The 17,608-nt window shown below is 34.1% G+C and overlaps 4 protein-coding genes and 1 non-coding gene across 6 annotated transcripts in view; 3 read left to right on the top strand and 2 right to left on the bottom strand.

Annotated features, from left to right (window-relative positions):
- Positions 1–1,155: 1,155 nt before the first annotated feature.
- On the bottom strand, positions 1,156–2,968 carry LOC128678308 (uncharacterized protein). Its single transcript, XM_053759754.1, has 2 exons — positions 2,563–2,968; positions 1,156–2,143 (listed from the first exon to the last, which is right to left on the bottom strand). The coding sequence occupies exons 1-2, from the start codon at positions 2,825–2,827 to the stop codon at positions 2,001–2,003; spliced, it is 408 nt and encodes a 135-aa protein (XP_053615729.1). The 5' UTR covers positions 2,828–2,968; the 3' UTR covers positions 1,156–2,000.
- A 165-nt stretch (positions 2,969–3,133) lies between these two features.
- Positions 3,134–5,589, top strand: LOC128678340 (large ribosomal subunit protein bL19m-like). Its single transcript, XM_053759807.2, has 6 exons — positions 3,134–3,336; positions 3,414–3,644; positions 3,967–4,109; positions 4,448–4,627; positions 5,028–5,182; positions 5,383–5,589. Exons 1-6 carry the CDS (start codon positions 3,273–3,275, stop codon positions 5,513–5,515), a joined length of 906 nt encoding a protein of 301 aa, XP_053615782.1. The 5' UTR covers positions 3,134–3,272; the 3' UTR covers positions 5,516–5,589.
- Positions 5,590–7,191: 1,602 nt separating this feature from the next.
- On the top strand, positions 7,192–8,329 carry LOC128678490 (large ribosomal subunit protein bL19m-like). Its single transcript, XM_053760075.2, has 3 exons — positions 7,192–7,367; positions 7,768–7,922; positions 8,123–8,329. Exons 1-3 carry the CDS (start codon positions 7,314–7,316, stop codon positions 8,253–8,255), a joined length of 342 nt encoding a protein of 113 aa, XP_053616050.2. The 5' UTR covers positions 7,192–7,313; the 3' UTR covers positions 8,256–8,329.
- Positions 8,330–8,888: 559 nt separating this feature from the next.
- The window catches only part of klar (klarsicht), a 249,060-nt gene continuing 240,340 nt past the window's right edge, over positions 8,889–17,608 (top strand). For both annotated transcript variants that reach the window (XM_064436592.1, XM_053759837.1), the window contains exon 1: positions 8,889–9,113. The gene's annotated coding sequence lies outside the window, so the exon portion shown is untranslated. The remainder of the gene's footprint in view (positions 9,114–17,608) is intronic.
- TRNAV-CAC (transfer RNA valine (anticodon CAC)) lies at positions 11,632–11,704 on the bottom strand. Its single transcript has one exon. It is a non-coding gene; the product is annotated as a tRNA-Val (tRNA).

Raw genomic sequence — 17,608 nt, 5'->3', positions numbered from 1 at the left:
CGACAATTAAGTGGTGGTACTATCGACAGTATCGTGTGTCGATACTATCGATCTTAACCAATACTATTAGGTATTTTGATCAATCGATCAAGGTCAAGGATCGATAGTTCCGATAGGACTATTCGCGCTATCAATTATTTTTCAAGGTCAACTATCGATAGTCAAAGTATCGATAGTCCGGCAACACCATTGGCCACTGGTGTGGTGTAATGCAACTGACTGTGACTGCTGATTGAGTGAGTAGACTGCGTGAGTGGGAGGACCTGAGAGGAGAACATAAACCCATGGAATTAGTAGGTACTTCGTACAAAGTACGTATTAAATCCATGCATAAACCACAACATAAACGAATGACATGACAGACAAGGAAAGAGATAAAAGATAAATCAATATGTAAAATGACGCGTAATAAAAAGAGATAGATACAAAGGGTTGCCAGATATTTTTGTTTTGATATTTTTTTTAATATAGTAGGTAGCTACTACAAGGTACATAATTCCCCTTTATTTGGAAAACGGATCAAGCATTCCGTTTCCAAATGTAGGTACTTATTTTCTTTTTACTTACCTATTCACTTTGCGAATGAATGTTCATTATATTGAATTGAAATGTACGTAGGTAACGCTACAAACACGCATCACAGATATTAGAACATTACGTGACACGCATAGTCCTCGTGAATCACGAGAGCTCACGAGTGGTGATACCATCGTGCGTAATGATGAAGATTGAAGACACAATATAAATAAACAGGCCAAGTGCGAGTCGGAATCGTACACGAAGGGTTCTATAACATTAACTATCTATAAAAACGGCAGAAATAATGTAGGTTTTTATTCTACTTCTACTGATTAAATTAGAAATCAGTACAGTAGTTCCGATAAACTTGCAAACACTTCCTCTCTGATATTATTGTAGATGTTGAATTACAATTGATACAAAATCACACATGCCAATTTTAAAAACTGAATTTGTGACCACTGACGATCGTCTGGTTGGCACATTGTACTGTATAATAATTGGTTTCAATCTATGAGTCATTTTTTGGGTACCTACTAATATCTAAACACTAATATGAGCATTGTCTTGTATGGATAGCTACTTAATTGTTCTAGAAACTTTGAAAGTAAGTAAATCTTTGAAGAAAACAATAAATACTATAGATAAAACTTTATTATTCAATAACTTAAACTAAAAGTCGTGAGATACTTGAGATTATACAATACTTAAAGAGAGCTTGTGTAGTAAAAAAATCACATCAAAAATACAATTGAAAAGGAATGTACAGACAAAATAAGAAGTTTGTTGATACTTTCTCAGAATTTTTATGTAATAAAATTTCTAAGTTAAATATTTTTCAAATTACATTACAGTCCACATAAAATTCTGCTTTTATATGTATTTTCTATATCATCATTGACAATCATTTGGTAACACCAATAGTATGTACACAAATCAAAAATTAAGAAATCTATATAACAGTATTATGTTAATAATCATTTACAAAATAGGAGTATTCCCATTGCATTGGCTTTTAAAAGCTATTAATCAATTCACATAGAGACAACCTGACCTTGGAACCACTAAAGTGTCCATGTTTAATTTCCATACACTGCACACCAACATCTCATGCAAGGCACAATTAATAAGCATTGAATGTAGCAAATTTTATAGGCTTAAGATACTATGAAAAAAGTTGCAAGTGTAGAAAATATTCAATTAATTTCTCAATAGGGAAATTGTACAAAGCTTCACACAGATGGTGGTAGTGATACATGTGGTAAAAAACATTACTATTGCCATACTTTGAAAGACTGTTTATGTAAAAATATACTATTTCTTTTCTACAGTGCTGCACTCGGTGTGATAACTTCACTGTAATATTCTTTAGTCTTTAAAACTTTGTCTTTGAATTTTTGGTTTTTAACTTGGCAAGAGAACATTGGTAGGGTTACAAGGAATCAATTAATTGTATACATCATAATAATAGGCTTAGCTGTCTACTTCTTATGTACATTAGCTGTGGTTGACTGGAATACTGAGGATGCAGACATCAAGTTCTCAATGTACTGGCCTAAAACTTGGTTTTCTGAACGAAGTTTCAGATTTTCTTCTTTGACCGAGTCCACTCTCTGTGATAAATCTAAAATCAAAACACAATATTAGTAATAGAAATAAATATTGAATAAATAAATAAGAAAGCCTAATTTGTGAATGATTTGATTTTTTATTTTAAGAATAAAAAATATGTAATGATAGGATTGACTTTTGTCTCTAAATTCTTATTTGAAAAAATGCATAACTAACTAACACTGTCAATGATGGTAACATCATTTGGTTTTGGTTAACAACACAATGACTAATTTTTATAAGGAAAATATTAGATAATTTTCTATACTCACTCACACATAATACTTATTAAGTAAAATCATAAGTTTTAGAGTAAATACTATACTTGTGATTGTACATTTTGCAACTACGGTATGTTTGAGAATCGGTATATACTCCCATTTATAAGAACGTCCCATTTTAGGTACGTGTTTTTTAATGGAAAGGACTTACCATCTAGAGTATTTTGCAATTCCAGCACTTGTGAGATCAACCGAGCCTTTTCTTCCTGTTCGTCGATCCCCGAGTCAGGCTCGAAGCTCGGTGGACCATTCAGGCCAGGGCTAGAAGAGCCCCCAGTATACGAACTGGGTAATGAGTCCATCGATCGACCATGATCCAAGTGATTGTTCTCTACGTCATCTGTAATTATCACTTGAGGATCGTCGTCTGCAAGCGGTATATTATCGTCATTGCATTTCTGTATGATTGAAGACATCTGTTAATTTTTTCTTCGTATTTAAAAATTTTAAATAGGACGAGGACGAACACAAAATAGAAATCGATATCTTTCTCAGCTCGGCCTCTGTTGTGTTGTGATTGTGAGTGTGACTGATGTCAGGTGATTGTCGCTGTCAATCAAGTGATTTTGACACAGATTTTTTTTAAGAAGTACTATAGTCAAAGAATTTATCTATAGGTAGTCAAAAAGTATAGTTACCACCATAAAATATTTTATTTTAATGGCAACACTGATAAATACTGTCTGTCAATCAATACTGTCGTGTCGCCACACTGTCATTCATTGTCAAAATGGTCAAAATATCAATCAAGTTATTCTAATTTTTTGTTGAGTTGAATTTGAGATTATTTTGAGAAAATAAAAATTACCTACATCTTTCTTACATACTTAAACATATAAAAAAAGTGCATCTGGTTGAAGAATGTCTTTAGCTTTAAGAAAAAGTACTGATATATTTTCAGCCGCAAAATGGATAATCCGGAGAGGTTATATCTCATTGATTTTACTTAGGTATTTACTTTTCGGCAGAACCGCACTTTTTACAATGTACAACTTATTTCAGATTTCCGACCTCTCTCCACGTTGCCAGAAAAGGCTGAAGTACCCCAGGTACCTACGGTTAAGAAATCTAAACGCAAACCTCCAAAAAATAATCTATTGGAATCTCGGCACGCTTACCCTGAATTTCTTCCTGACCCCAATCCCAACTGGCGAAATAGTCTTCGAGAGAAGTTGGAAAGGGCGGACATGTTGAAGCGTAGGGCTCAAATTAACATTCCTGAGTTCTATGTTGGTATGTAACATAATTTATTGTAAATCTCTGTTACAACCAAATTTCTTAACATTTCTGCATATATCAAAAAGTGAAAACGGAACCTTAATATGATAAAATCAATCTGACATGATCCAGTTTTTAAAGTGTGTTTAGGAGTATATAATTTTTTTTGATAAAACAGTCACCTTTATATCTAAGCATTCCTGAGGAAAAGGGTCTTGACAGACACATAGACAACAATGTAATTTTTGGTTCTTATGTTCTTTATAGGTAGGTTTCCTTAAACCAGTGAAAAAATGTGATTGTTTTTATTTTAACTGATATATCAAAATGTTCCCAGGTTCTATCCTAGCAGTGACTATATCTGATCCTCATGCTCAAGGCAAGACTAACAGATTTGTGGGCATTTGCATTGAGAGGAAAGGCTGCGGGCTGCGAGCTGAATTCACACTTCGAAATGTGGTAGATCATCAAGGTGTTGAGGTAGGGTTTGATGATTTTTAAAATATTATTTTGGCATTAATGTCCTTATTGAATTGTGAGTAAACTCAAACTGAACTAATATAAAAAGAAAAATTTTCACAAAAATGTCATCAGTTTCCATTGAGGGAACTTTTTGAGAGCTGATCTGATGATATTTTTCAATCAATCAATCAATATTTATTTGCTAGAATACTGTATACAGGTGTTACAATTTCATATAAGTTACATGAATTCAACCTTTTGGTAAGGCATGTAAATATTAAATTATAAAATTTGTTGATCCTGGGTACATGCTTATTATAATACATTATCATAGTAACATTTGTTGATATTTACAGGTGCGATATGACCTTTATGACCCAACAATTCAGCAGATTCAGGTCTTACGCCTTGAGAAGCGCCTCGATGACAAGTTGTATTACTTGAGGGATGCTCTGCCTGAGTACAGTACCTTTCCATTTGATATGGACATGGAGATATTGCCAGAAGGCACTCCAGTACCCGTCAATCCAGTGCAGGTAAATATTTACTGAACAAATTGTATTTATTTTTGTAGAATAATTTGTAGATTATCAAGGCTTACATGTGGTGAGAGATATTTAAGTTATGATAACTTTGAATGCTTGCTTAGTTAGTTACTCTGTTAGTTAATCCTTGATTGTAAATACAATTTTTTCTGGTTTCTTCCTCAGTAGTAAATCGTCCGAGTGCAGTGTTTGCATTATTTTTCTTCTCCACTCTGTATGATCTTCAACACCTTATGTAGTCAGAGCATTGGCATGCATAACCTCCTTGACAAATTGAAAGTCGTTAACACGAAGGCTATGGAATGATAGTACTTAAAGATGCCTAGTATAACATGGGAAATACTTTTGCAAGAGCATGCAATTTAAAGTACTAATTGAATTTTTTTTTAAGGTTAAATTGAAGCCAAGACCATGGCTAGAAAGATGGGAGAGGCAAGATCTCAAGGGCATAGCCAACATAGAGGAATACTTGAAAGAAAAAGATAGAGTACGAAGAGAACTGCACAAGAAACCATGGGAGAAATTCGACTTGATGCTGCAATATAGGTAAATTGGTTGAAGCGTGTTTTGTTTCGTCTCATTCTGTCAATATCAGATATCATTCAATAAGTACTTCGTTACCTACTAATTCCATGCAGATATTGTAAAATGTGTAGTGACAAAACATACTTAGCATAAAGTATAGGAACTTTTTTATTAATAAGAAGGTAAGAGAGTAATTTGACGATTTATTCTTTATGTTACAGAAAAACGATTCCTATCGAAGATCAAAATAACGTTTGGGATGAAGTTTACACCCAGTTGCAAAATCTACAGAGCTCACAGAAGAAGATGGCCAGAAAGCGTACGTTTAGCACGCCGAAAACGAATCTTGGCTAAAGTATTAGAAGTTATTATTTAAAAGTTATGTATGTTTTCAATGTAGTTTTATAAAATATACTTATGTGAATATGTGTCTTATTTTTAATACTTTATGTAAAAGAACCTAGAACTGATTAGGACTGGAACCTAGAAATGTGTGCTTAATAAATAAGCAAACGAAATATCCATAAAATAACCCTTATTTTACGTTTTTTTTTAATTACAACAGACCATTCTCAAAGATTTTTACAGATATTATATTTAATTGCAGACTGCTAATATTGGAAAAAACCCTCCGGATAAAATGCCTTCCTATACACTATTATTATTAATTAGCACGCCATCTCCTGTGCAGAGTTCAAACTAATAGCTGTCAAATAAAAAAGTTTTCTGAGTTGCATGATAGATGGCTGTAGTACATATGTTTTCATTTCGAAAAGGCCGCTTCATATTGAACGACACCACCGCGTCGCGACGCGTTATTGATCAGATAAATACCTACTTGCAAAAAACTTTTTGTATTGATTTCCTACATAACATGCTTTCAAATAGGTACTCATATTTCTTTTATAATAAAAATAAAACTCATTTTTGCATGGTATTAATTAGACTTTTGAGATTATTCGTATCGTATAAAGCGACCATTACGATTTGTTGGTGACCAAGTAGCAAACATTGTGGAGCTGTGAATTATTTCGTTTTCATCGCTTTGAAAATGTTTTACTGACTCAACATGCGCCTATTCTAATAAATGCTAAATTTTATGTGTTAATACGAATAGTGTTTGAGTTATTTAGTGATTACAAGTGCCTTATAAGGAAATTTAACACCTTCGGAAGTTGCATACACTGCACGCACCTGTCGACTTCTCGCCCGGTAAGTTGATTGTGCATAAGTTGTGCAAAATTGTCTTTTTAATTCACTACGTGTAATTTACTACATACACTTGACTGAAATGCAGAAATCAAGGGCGTTCCACAAAATACCGTTTTCCTAAAGTAACGGTTAGCAAGTTGGAGCATTCATTTGATTTGCCATGAAAATTGCAATTGCAATGAGCAACATTAATTTATTGATTATGCGTCATTGTAACTCACAATATGTATCACTTCGCCGGCCTTGATTTTTGAGGAAATACAGCTATAGGAAACTTATTAAAAATAGGGGAATATAAAAAAAAAGATACCTACTTAGCATAACTTCATTATAAATTAAGTTTTGAGCATTATTTTGAGCATTGTTATAATAATTAGTTGTTGTAGTCTATATAGTATAGTTTGGGTTTAGTTTAATTGATTCTATTTTTATTTATTATTTTTCATAAACAAAACTTTGATATTTAATTTTCTTTTTTGCACAGAATATATCCTATCCACGCACTATGAACATCCCGTCCTGATTCCAACCTGAAATCCTGCTACCATGTTCCATCATAAGAAATTCCTCCAAATTCATTTACCTTTATATTTACCCGATGTTGTAGATATTAAGAATATTAAAAAAATATTGATTATATCATGCTTTATTTTATTGTAATAAAAAAAGTTGAAATCAAAATTTATGTAATATGTATGTAGTTATGCTTTTGCCGATTGTTGCATTTTGCCTATGTCAAATTATAAAATTTGTTGATCCTGGGTACATGCTTATTATAATACATTATCATAGTAACATTTGTTGATATTTACAGGTGCGATATGACCTTTATGACCCAACAATTCAGCAGATTCAGGTCTTACGCCTTGAGAAGCGCCTCGATGACAAGTTGTATTACTTGAGGGATGCTCTGCCTGAGTACAGTACCTTTCCATTTGATATGGACATGGAGATATTGCCAGAAGGCACTCCAGTACCCGTCAATCCAGTGCAGGTAAATATTTACTGAACAAATTGTATTTATTTTTGTAGAATAATTTGTAGATTATCAAGGCTTACATGTGGTGAGAGATATTTAAGTTATGATAACTTTGAATGCTTGCTTAGTTAGTTACTCTGTTAGTTAATCCTTGATTGTAAATACAATTTTTTCTGGTTTCTTCCTCAGTAGTAAATCGTCCGAGTGCAGTGTTTGCATTATTTTTCTTCTCCACTCTGTATGATCTTCAACACCTTATGTAGTCAGAGCATTGGCATGCATAACCTCCTTGACAAATTGAAAGTCGTTAACACGAAGGCTATGGAATGATAGTACTTAAAGATGCCTAGTATAACATGGGAAATACTTTTGCAAGAGCATGCAATTTAAAGTACTAATTGAATTTTTTTTTAAGGTTAAATTGAAGCCAAGACCATGGCTAGAAAGATGGGAGAGGCAAGATCTCAAGGGCATAGCCAACATAGAGGAATACTTGAAAGAAAAAGATAGAGTACGAAGAGAACTGCACAAGAAACCATGGGAGAAATTCGACTTGATGCTGCAATATAGGTAAATTGGTTGAAGCGTGTTTTGTTTCGTCTCATTCTGTCAATATCAGATATCATTCAATAAGTACTTCGTTACCTACTAATTCCATGCAGATATTGTAAAATGTGTAGTGACAAAACATACTTAGCATAAAGTATAGGAACTTTTTTATTAATAAGAAGGTAAGAGAGTAATTTGACGATTTATTCTTTATGTTACAGAAAAACGATTCCTATCGAAGATCAAAATAACGTTTGGGATGAAGTTTACACCCAGTTGCAAAATCTACAGAGCTCACAGAAGAAGATGGCCAGAAAGCGTACGTTTAGCACGCCGAAAACGAATCTTGGCTAAAGTATTAGAAGTTATTATTTAAAAGTTATGTATGTTTTCAATGTAGTTTTATAAAATATACTTATGTGAATATGTGTCTTATTTTTAATACTTTATGTAAAAGAACCTAGAACTGATTAGGACTGGAACCTAGAAATGTGTGCTTAATAAATAAGCAAACGAAATATCCATAAAATAACCCTTATTTTACGTTTTTTTTTAATTACAACAGACCATTCTCAAAGATTTTTACAGATATTATATTTAATTGCAGACTGCTAATATTGGAAAAAACCCTCCGGATAAAATGCCTTCCTATACACTATTATTATTAATTAGCACGCCATCTCCTGTGCAGAGTTCAAACTAATAGCTGTCAAATAAAAAAGTTTTCTGAGTTGCATGATAGATGGCTGTAGTACATATGTTTTCATTTCGAAAAGGCCGCTTCATATTGAACGACACCACCGCGTCGCGACGCGTTATTGATCAGATAAATACCTACTTGCAAAAAACTTTTTGTATTGATTTCCTACATAACATGCTTTCAAATAGGTACTCATATTTCTTTTATAATAAAAATAAAACTCATTTTTGCATGGTATTAATTAGACTTTTGAGATTATTCGTATCGTATAAAGCGACCATTACGATTTGTTGGTGACCAAGTAGCAAACATTGTGGAGCTGTGAATTATTTCGTTTTCATCGCTTTGAAAATGTTTTACTGACTCAACATGCGCCTATTCTAATAAATGCTAAATTTTATGTGTTAATACGAATAGTGTTTGAGTTATTTAGTGATTACAAGTGCCTTATAAGGAAATTTAACACCTTCGGAAGTTGCATACACTGCACGCACCTGTCGACTTCTCGCCCGGTAAGTTGATTGTGCATAAGTTGTGCAAAATTGTCTTTTTAATTCACTACGTGTAATTTACTACATACACTTGACTGAAATGCAGAAATCAAGGGCGTTCCACAAAATACCGTTTTCCTAAAGTAACGGTTAGCAAGTTGGAGCATTCATTTGATTTGCCATGAAAATTGCAATTGCAATGAGCAACATTAATTTATTGATTATGCGTCATTGTAACTCACAATATGTATCACTTCGCCGGCCTTGATTTTTGAGGAAATACAGCTATAGGAAACTTATTAAAAATAGGGGAATATAAAAAAAAAGATACCTACTTAGCATAACTTCATTATAAATTAAGTTTTGAGCATTATTTTGAGCATTGTTATAATAATTAGTTGTTGTAGTCTATATAGTATAGTTTGGGTTTAGTTTAATTGATTCTATTTTTATTTATTATTTTTCATAAACAAAACTTTGATATTTAATTTTCTTTTTTGCACAGAATATATCCTATCCACGCACTATGAACATCCCGTCCTGATTCCAACCTGAAATCCTGCTACCATGTTCCATCATAAGAAATTCCTCCAAATTCATTTACCTTTATATTTACCCGATGTTGTAGATATTAAGAATATTAAAAAAATATTGATTATATCATGCTTTATTTTATTGTAATAAAAAAAGTTGAAATCAAAATTTATGTAATATGTATGTAGTTATGCTTTTGCCGATTGTTGCATTTTGCCTATGTCATGAAACACATAAAAATTTCACTAATAAAGTGTTAGTTAAAGGAAGAAGCATCTAGTCTGCTGATTTTATTAATTACCAGATGTTGCCCGGGGCTTCGCTACTGTGTGTATATTGAGATAAAATATAGCCAATAGCCATCTTGGATAATGTACCTTTCTAATGGTGAAAGAATTTTTGAAATTGATATCGTAGCTATGGAAATTACCCCCCTTAAAGTGCAAACTCGCAAACGATAACCTCTTTATAATAATAGTATAGATAGAACAGAATGATAACATTACATACTAACCTGATACCCCAAAGTTGAGTTGAAAAGTCCCTGGGATGCTTGGAATATTATATTGAATAAAGTATGGTAACAATATTTTGAAGAAAATAAAATACCTTCTTTGAAGGTATTTTAAAACTTTAAAATACCTTCTTTTCTATGTTACGAATCCCTCTTTTATAACTTTAACTAGCTGTTTGCCGCCTCTCCGCCGGTAGTAAAAATTAACTATGTCTATGTCACTCTCATGTAAATGTGTAAATTCATGATCACACCAAAAGTTATCTTGAACCAATGTTCCGTTTTGACATGAAAGAAAGACAAGTAAACAGACACACTTTCAGATTTATCATATTAGTGCTTCCAAGACGAAATTAATGTATTTATCAAAACACCGGTTTACCTATTAAGAAACCGTGTGAACCTTTTGGGCGTTGTCGCCTCGTCGCGTCGCCGCAATCGGGTAACGTCATACTTACGGAAGAAGCGTTGTATCCGAGTCGTGTCAACGGATTTCAGCTAATATGATTACCAGCGACACGTGGCTGGGTCAATGACCGATAATCTCCAAAAGTACATAATCATGAAGATAGAATGCACTTCATTACAGGAACAAGAATTTGGATATTGTATCGCTCTTTATGGTTATATCGCTTTGTACAAAGGCTCCATATTATTATGAAATGGGATAAATAAATGTAAGAAGACAAAGGTTGTAAGGTGTAAAAAGAGTCCGCGCGACGAAATGTGCCAGGCATTGCAGACAGCGTGACAACAACAGTGTGGTCTTATAGACCACATTGCTTTGGGACTTCTGTGGCGACTTCGAAATCAAGGTGCAGTAGTAAGGTGCTCAAGGACAAACAATTTCATTTAAGGGTTTTCCTTATTGCTTCCTCCGCCATTGACAGTCAGGCCCCGCATTCCTAATTTTTCGCCTCCACTTCATAAACGAACGTTTGCAAAATGCATATGTAGGCGAATTATCAATTTCCTAAGTAGACCAATAAAATTTCGGAAGAATAAATTGGCGTAATATACAAAAGGTTGGGTCACCTTCCACGTGGGCCGGTCACTAGAAACCTAACCAATAATCATAGCACAAACTGCACAACTTTCTAACTTTAATTACCTACGCCTTTTCCACCTTTTGTCTCACTGCCCCATTGTTGCATTGATGCCTTTCCGCCTTATTTATCTAGATCCAGTTTTATATGGAAATGGATTGCGAACTGAATATTTTCTGATAGAGATTATTCCGATATCTCCATATTTTGCGAGATGCTAAATAAATAGGTAAACATAAGGAGCCGCTAAATGGCTAAAAAACTTAATATTTTATTCGCTTATTTTATTGACGGTCAAATTAAAATAAATAAGTGTGCAACTAATTAAACGGAGCGCGACACTGCCTCTCTGGAATTTTGAATAAACATTCTTATCTGTGTGTGAATTGAAAATAAAAGATTAATTATCAAAATAAAAATTGAAATTACTAGAACAATAAAACACTGTTTCCGCCCGGGATCGAACCGGGGACCTTGTGCGTGTGAAGCACACGTGATAACCGCTACACTACGGAAACGTTGAATCGAGCGACGAAATTATAGCAGATATGGTAGCGCCAATGACAGGACCACCACGTAACAAAACCGAATCTTATCATTTCGTGCTGTGTTCCGAGTCGACAAATTTGTCTTTTCCGATACGTGTTCAACCGCCAAGAACACGAAGAGTAGATCAGAATTTTCCGTGGATTTTTATACCGTTATAGGAGAATATACCGTTTACTTTATCGTTGTAAAACAACCTCGGTAATGCATAAATCTGCATGTCACCCATTAACTTACCTAAATGTGGCTGCATTCCTATTGCTCTTGGCAGGTATTCCTTTGTCTGGCAGCTGATTCGAAACAATGAAATTACCAGCTAATTGCAACAAAGAGCGTTAAACAAAAGGTGCATCTCTGAACGCAATCAATAGTATTTACCACAAATTATCGAGAGCGCAGATAGACATTACTACATAAGTAAGGGGCCCATGGCAATTTACATTAATTTATTTGGTTATTTCTACCAAAATATTTACGTAGATTTGGATTACAGATACAAGTATTGTTGGGCAGATCAGCCTGTTAAAGTTGGTGCGAAAATGGTCGCGCAAAGTTTAAAAAAAATAACTGTATTTAACGCACTAAGATACAGGCCTAAGATTATCTGATGTCTACTGTAATGCGCATGTAATTATTTTAGGTAAATAAATAATTATTATAGGTATATATCTTTCTGCTTTTTGTAGCTTTTTATTTGTGTATTATCACCTGCCCACAAAGGGATAGTTGCAGAGGTGTTGAAGGTCTTTATATGGCTGATTACATCTCCCGCCAACGTTGCTTTTAATCGAATCTTTTTTTCGGCCTTGAGGTCAAATAATCGAGATAATACAGCCCTGACATGCGAATATCTCTCGTCTCTTAATGGTCTTGTGAAATAATTAATGTAAAATGTTGGTAAACATCCAGAACGGTTTTCTATCAGCTTGTCAGGCTAGTCTCCAACATTGACAGCTTTTATCCCACTAATATTATTAACGGCGAAAGTTTGTGAGTATGTTTGTTAGTTGTTGACGCAATACCTTACTTTTTGTCCCGAAATCCGCGATTCCCGAAAGATTTAGTCATAGTCTGATATTCAATAGCGTAGATGGCGCTACTGTGTATAAAAACGTAAGTATTTTTTAAATACCTAATTATGCGAGTAACACTGCTGGTTGCAGCTAGCTTAAGATAATGGTTGATGTCAGTTTCCTTAGGGATATGAATGAATACGTATTATTAAATAATAATAAAAACAGTTTCAATTTAACTGTGCAATAAATTACAGACTATAACATTTACCTACCCAAATTCATTGCAAATTAGCCCCTATTATCACTGTATAAAGAATCATGCACCTGCTACGTTCGGTCTCCTGTACTTGATAGGTAACTAACTATTACCGCTTTTATTTTAAAACTTATGTGTTTTTGTTTTTATTCTGAGTTATTAACACACGAATGCACTTTTTAATTAAGCATAGTGCACCTTGTTATGATTTTTGTAAATGCGTGCGCGTAAATAGGGTTGTCATAAAACGGTTTTGGTGAATATTAGTAACCATATTCTAAATTAATGTAGTAGATCTTAAATTAATGGACGCCATAATGGATGGGACAGGAGTGCCCATGGTTTTTAAGCAAGTACTTTCTTTACTAATTCTAGATGTTGCCCAGGGCTTCGCTCCCGTTGGAATTATGAGATAAAATATAACCTATAGCGATCTCGGATAATGTACCGTTCTAATGGTAAAAGAATTTTTTAAATTGGTTCAGTAGTTTCGGAGATTGCCCGCCTCAAACATACAAACTCACAAATGTTTACCTCTTTATAATAATAGTATAAATAGGGCTAAGGAAGAGAAGATTATACGAGCCAAAAGCCAAATCTATTGACTATTATTTTGTCAAATCGAATGTACTTACATGCTGTTAATGCACTTACTGTATGAAATAAACATAGTTTTACAATTATCCATGTCTGAACTCATCGATTGCTGAGAAGCTCGATTCTCAGCTATCAATTGTTTATGCATTATATCTCGATACAATAGATAAACAATTGTTTGACAGGCGCATTTGCAACGGTTCGTAAGGTAAACGTTAATCGAATATAAGTTGTCAACCCTGTACGTGCGGTGTCAAGCTACCCCTAGCATGTTTACGTGTCGTTAATGTATAGTGACGGGGGCAGTTTTCCTAACTTATAATACTTCATTAGCCATTGTTACCGTAATATGGAGTTTAAGTCACTTCCTGGTTTATGGATAAGTCTAAATCATAAAATTAGAGGTTCTTGGTTCGATGCCCGGTAAGGTCAAAATGGAAAACAGCTACTTTAACGAAAATATAAACAGGTAATTCCTTTATACGCAGACAAATAATTTCTCTGTCAGCTCAATGAAAAAAGATAATAAGTACATATTACCACAAACAGATGTATGATGCACTTTTCTCAAATAATCCGTGGGTCCTATAACATTTAAGTACCAGCCATTCTTGTGCACGAAATTTAATTGAAATTCTCCTTTTCAAAGAATACAATTGAATTCGATGGAAGGTTAAAGCAGTTACCCTTTAACTTACACGGAGATAATCCGATTACTTAGAGTGAGTACAACTTAGTTTGGAGTAGAGCGATTACATTACATGCGACACTACAATAGATAAACAAAAAAGAAGAAACAAGCACACCACAGTAGGCGCATCTTGAAGCAAATTTGGCTGGCACTCGGACCAAAAGAGTACGTACCTATATTAGCCCGTAATGTCCTTTTTATAAAAAACAGTCCGTGGTGTCTTTTTATAAAAACCAAGGCTGACATATTTTGACCATTTTATAATACACATTATGTAGGCATTTTGTTTTGTATTTTTTTTAAAAACGTATCTATAGTTCAAGTGGTTCCGAAAAAATATTACTAGCTTTTCTTAATTCACAAATGTTTCACTAACTTAGGTACAAAATATTCTATGTTTGAGGCAATACCACCAATCTTCGTCTTCTTAGCGTGTCAACCAGAAAATCATACTATATTTGGATCCATACTTACTACTCTATGAATTATAGTTGCTCTTAGCACCATTACTTCTGTGTCATTTCGTAATCCATTGTTGTGATTCGGTTTATCATGATCTCGATATTTGACGGTTGTGATCTACTGAAGACGATGGCGATGTACACATTGCAAAATGATGTCACAATCTTGTGGCATTCTGTAACTGCTTTTTGTTGTGTCCGGTGAAAGCAGAATTATGTCAGTTGCCGTTTTTTGCAAGCTCATAACAGATTTGACTGACATTTGGGCACTTTATGAGGTTAGTCTGGTGGTGTTGCTGGTATAAAAAGTTCGCCTCCATGGTATAAAATAAAATAAAAATAAAATACTTATAAATCTGAACAGCTAAATTTCATAACGTATTTTTGAAATCGTTAGCCAAGTTGATGTACAAATACGTAGATTTACCGGCAGTTTTGAAGTACAATCGGCCATCTCACGACTTTCCGGCTTTCTACGCCTTTTAGGGTTTGGCGAGGGACTCGCCGTCACGTGTCCCACTTTAGATACGACATTCTAACCTCTTATGTCATAAAATGGCGGAATTTTGTAACTTTATCTGTGGCAATCGTGTTTCCTGTGATTTAATTCCATAATGGTGATAAATGAATTTAAATGCACTTACGGCATTGCGTTATTTATGATCCCATCATATATTTGGGCACAACATGAAATCGCTTACGTCTTTACATCACATATTTTGTTGCCAAGCTGTAATTGAATCTCCCTTATTTCTAGTTATATCATCATACGCGTGCATCTAGTACAGTAATACAGTAATGCGATGATTCATAACTCCTATTCAGAAGGCAATGCCTCACAAATAAATGCTGGAGCTAGATCAACCGTCGAAGTTACAATAACCGTTTTCTCAGGGCCATCTTCACACAGTTATTGTATACGCCACACGCAAGCCACCTTGGCCTCCACAGCCTCGATGCATTAAATCAATACCTACCTATGTATTGATTTAAATGCGTCGAGGAGGAAATGGTCGTGCGAACATACACATGCAGTTCTAACCGTTACAGTTTTGCAAAACCACTTTCTCCATTCTGTTCACGCATCATATGTGATACATAAAAGGGATATGCTGAGTTTCCGTAGAACTTTCTGAATCATATGTACGTGTCCTCTATGTTTTACATGTGAAATTTGCCGTGTCAAGTTCAGTTTACGTCAACTGTTTCATTAAACTTTTTCAACATCGTCTGGTAGAGAAAAGTGTCAAGAAAGTTTTGTGTATCAACCTAATAGACAAAAAGAAATTGTAGACAAGGGGTAACGTAGTCACTTGATTGATAGAACAAATAGATCGTGGTCGGTTGCTTTTGTTAAAATTAGCATACGATTCCTTCGTGGTCAAAAGACAGATATCTTTTGTCCCTACAAAATATACGTTCCTGTTTATTGAATCAGTGTTTATCTCCCTTTGGGCGCGAGAAAATAATTTCCTTAAAATAAAATCAATGCATAATCAAAACAAAATCAAAAATGTATGAATAATAACATTGCTGGAGCGCTTTTAAAGTGTTATTCACTTGCAATATTGCTAGATCAGCTATTATTTTGTTAACGACTAGATGTTTCCCGTTCTTCGCTCCCGTGGGAATTTTGAAATAAAATATAGCCTATAGCAATATTAAATATGTACCTTTTTAATGGTCAAAGAATTTTTCAAATCGGTTCGGTAGTTTCGGAGATTACCAAAACATACAAACTCACAAACGCTTACCTCTTTATAATAATAGTATAGAAAGAAACCACATTTTAACCTGTCATATCGACCACCACAATTCAATGTTCAATCTTTGGTTTCTTAAGCAATCGTTTGAATTCCCACGGTGACCCGTCAAAACCAGTTTAACATGAGCCATTATAATTTCGTACTGACACCATATTAATTATATTTTAGTAGCCAGCGTGTATTTGTGGATAATATCGGGGGTCTTATTACAATGGTCATCAATTGCTGCGCTTTGGCACTGCGGGAGTCTCGCTTTATGATTTGTTTAGTTTTCGTGACCCTTCTTGTTGGTAAATATAACAATTTCAGACAGGTGTCAGTCTCCATGAACGCTATTTTTATAGAAATATGTAGATAGTAGCAGTAGAATTTTAAGATATCAAAATCGACAAAGGACTCGTATAGCAATAAGTTTATCTTTGTTCAGATTTATAATTTTATTTTATTTGGGAAATATACAATCGCCTTACAGATAAAAATATCATGACTACAGTAACACATACATCAATAAAGTTTCCACAATTATTTAACTCAAATATTGTGAGCAAGTAGGTAGGTAAACATTTTGCAGACATAATATCTAATACATTATAAAGTATAATAATATTAGTTGAGATTTTATCCAAAATTTTGTACGCAGTCTACAACAAAGCATTAGTCTATAAACGCGTCACATAAACCAGCAAGACCTGATGAAAACAATGGGCAAGCCAATGCTTCAATGCCCTAGATAACTATGCCATAAAATGCAAAAGAAAACCAATCAATCTGCCAACGTCCTAGTAAAACAACGCCAGTAGGTGTTTCGATATTGTACCAATTAAATTGAACCTGAGAGATTGACAGAAGAAAGCAAGAAAGGAGGGAAAGTGGAATGTTGGTATGAGCTGAGGGATAATGTAAGGGCTGGTTCACAAACAATTTATATTGGAACTGGAATGTAGTCTGTTATTATTACACCAGATGTCTATGGTTCGCACGTGGCTAACTCACGCGTGGAGGGAATGTACTCGTAATCAAATTGTGACCACAGATGATTTAAGTTTTTCATGTGTTTTTTATTATTGTTGTTATTCTGTCAATGTTTGT

Source organism: Plodia interpunctella, chromosome 19, assembly GCF_027563975.2.
Source record: "Plodia interpunctella isolate USDA-ARS_2022_Savannah chromosome 19, ilPloInte3.2, whole genome shotgun sequence".
NCBI classification, from domain to species: Eukaryota; Metazoa; Arthropoda; class Insecta; order Lepidoptera; family Pyralidae; genus Plodia; species Plodia interpunctella.
Note: the sequence above shows the minus strand (reverse complement) of the source record. Positions and strands in the feature narration are given on the sequence as shown.

What these genes read in the sequence shown, in the direction of transcription:
- LOC128678308 (XM_053759754.1), bottom strand. Translation starts at nt 2,827, where the DNA reads ATGTCTTCAATCATACAGAAATGCAATGACGATAATATACCGCTTGCA. An exon ending in ATTGCAAAATACTCTAGATG is followed by an intron (nt 2,144 to 2,562) that starts GTAAGTCCTTTC and finishes TTTTGATTTTAG; the next exon opens with ATTTATCACAGAGAGTGGAC.
- LOC128678340 (XM_053759807.2), top strand. Translation starts at nt 3,273, where the DNA reads ATGTCTTTAGCTTTAAGAAAAAGTACTGATATATTTTCAGCCGCAAAA. An exon ending in AAAATGGATAATCCGGAGAG is followed by an intron (nt 3,337 to 3,413) that starts GTTATATCTCAT and finishes AACTTATTTCAG; the next exon opens with ATTTCCGACCTCTCTCCACG. An exon ending in TACCCGTCAATCCAGTGCAG is followed by an intron (nt 4,628 to 5,027) that starts GTAAATATTTAC and finishes TTTTTTTTTAAG; the next exon opens with GTTAAATTGAAGCCAAGACC.
- LOC128678490 (XM_053760075.2), top strand. Translation starts at nt 7,314, where the DNA reads ATGGACATGGAGATATTGCCAGAAGGCACTCCAGTACCCGTCAATCCA. An exon ending in TACCCGTCAATCCAGTGCAG is followed by an intron (nt 7,368 to 7,767) that starts GTAAATATTTAC and finishes TTTTTTTTTAAG; the next exon opens with GTTAAATTGAAGCCAAGACC. An exon ending in GACTTGATGCTGCAATATAG is followed by an intron (nt 7,923 to 8,122) that starts GTAAATTGGTTG and finishes TTTATGTTACAG; the next exon opens with AAAAACGATTCCTATCGAAG.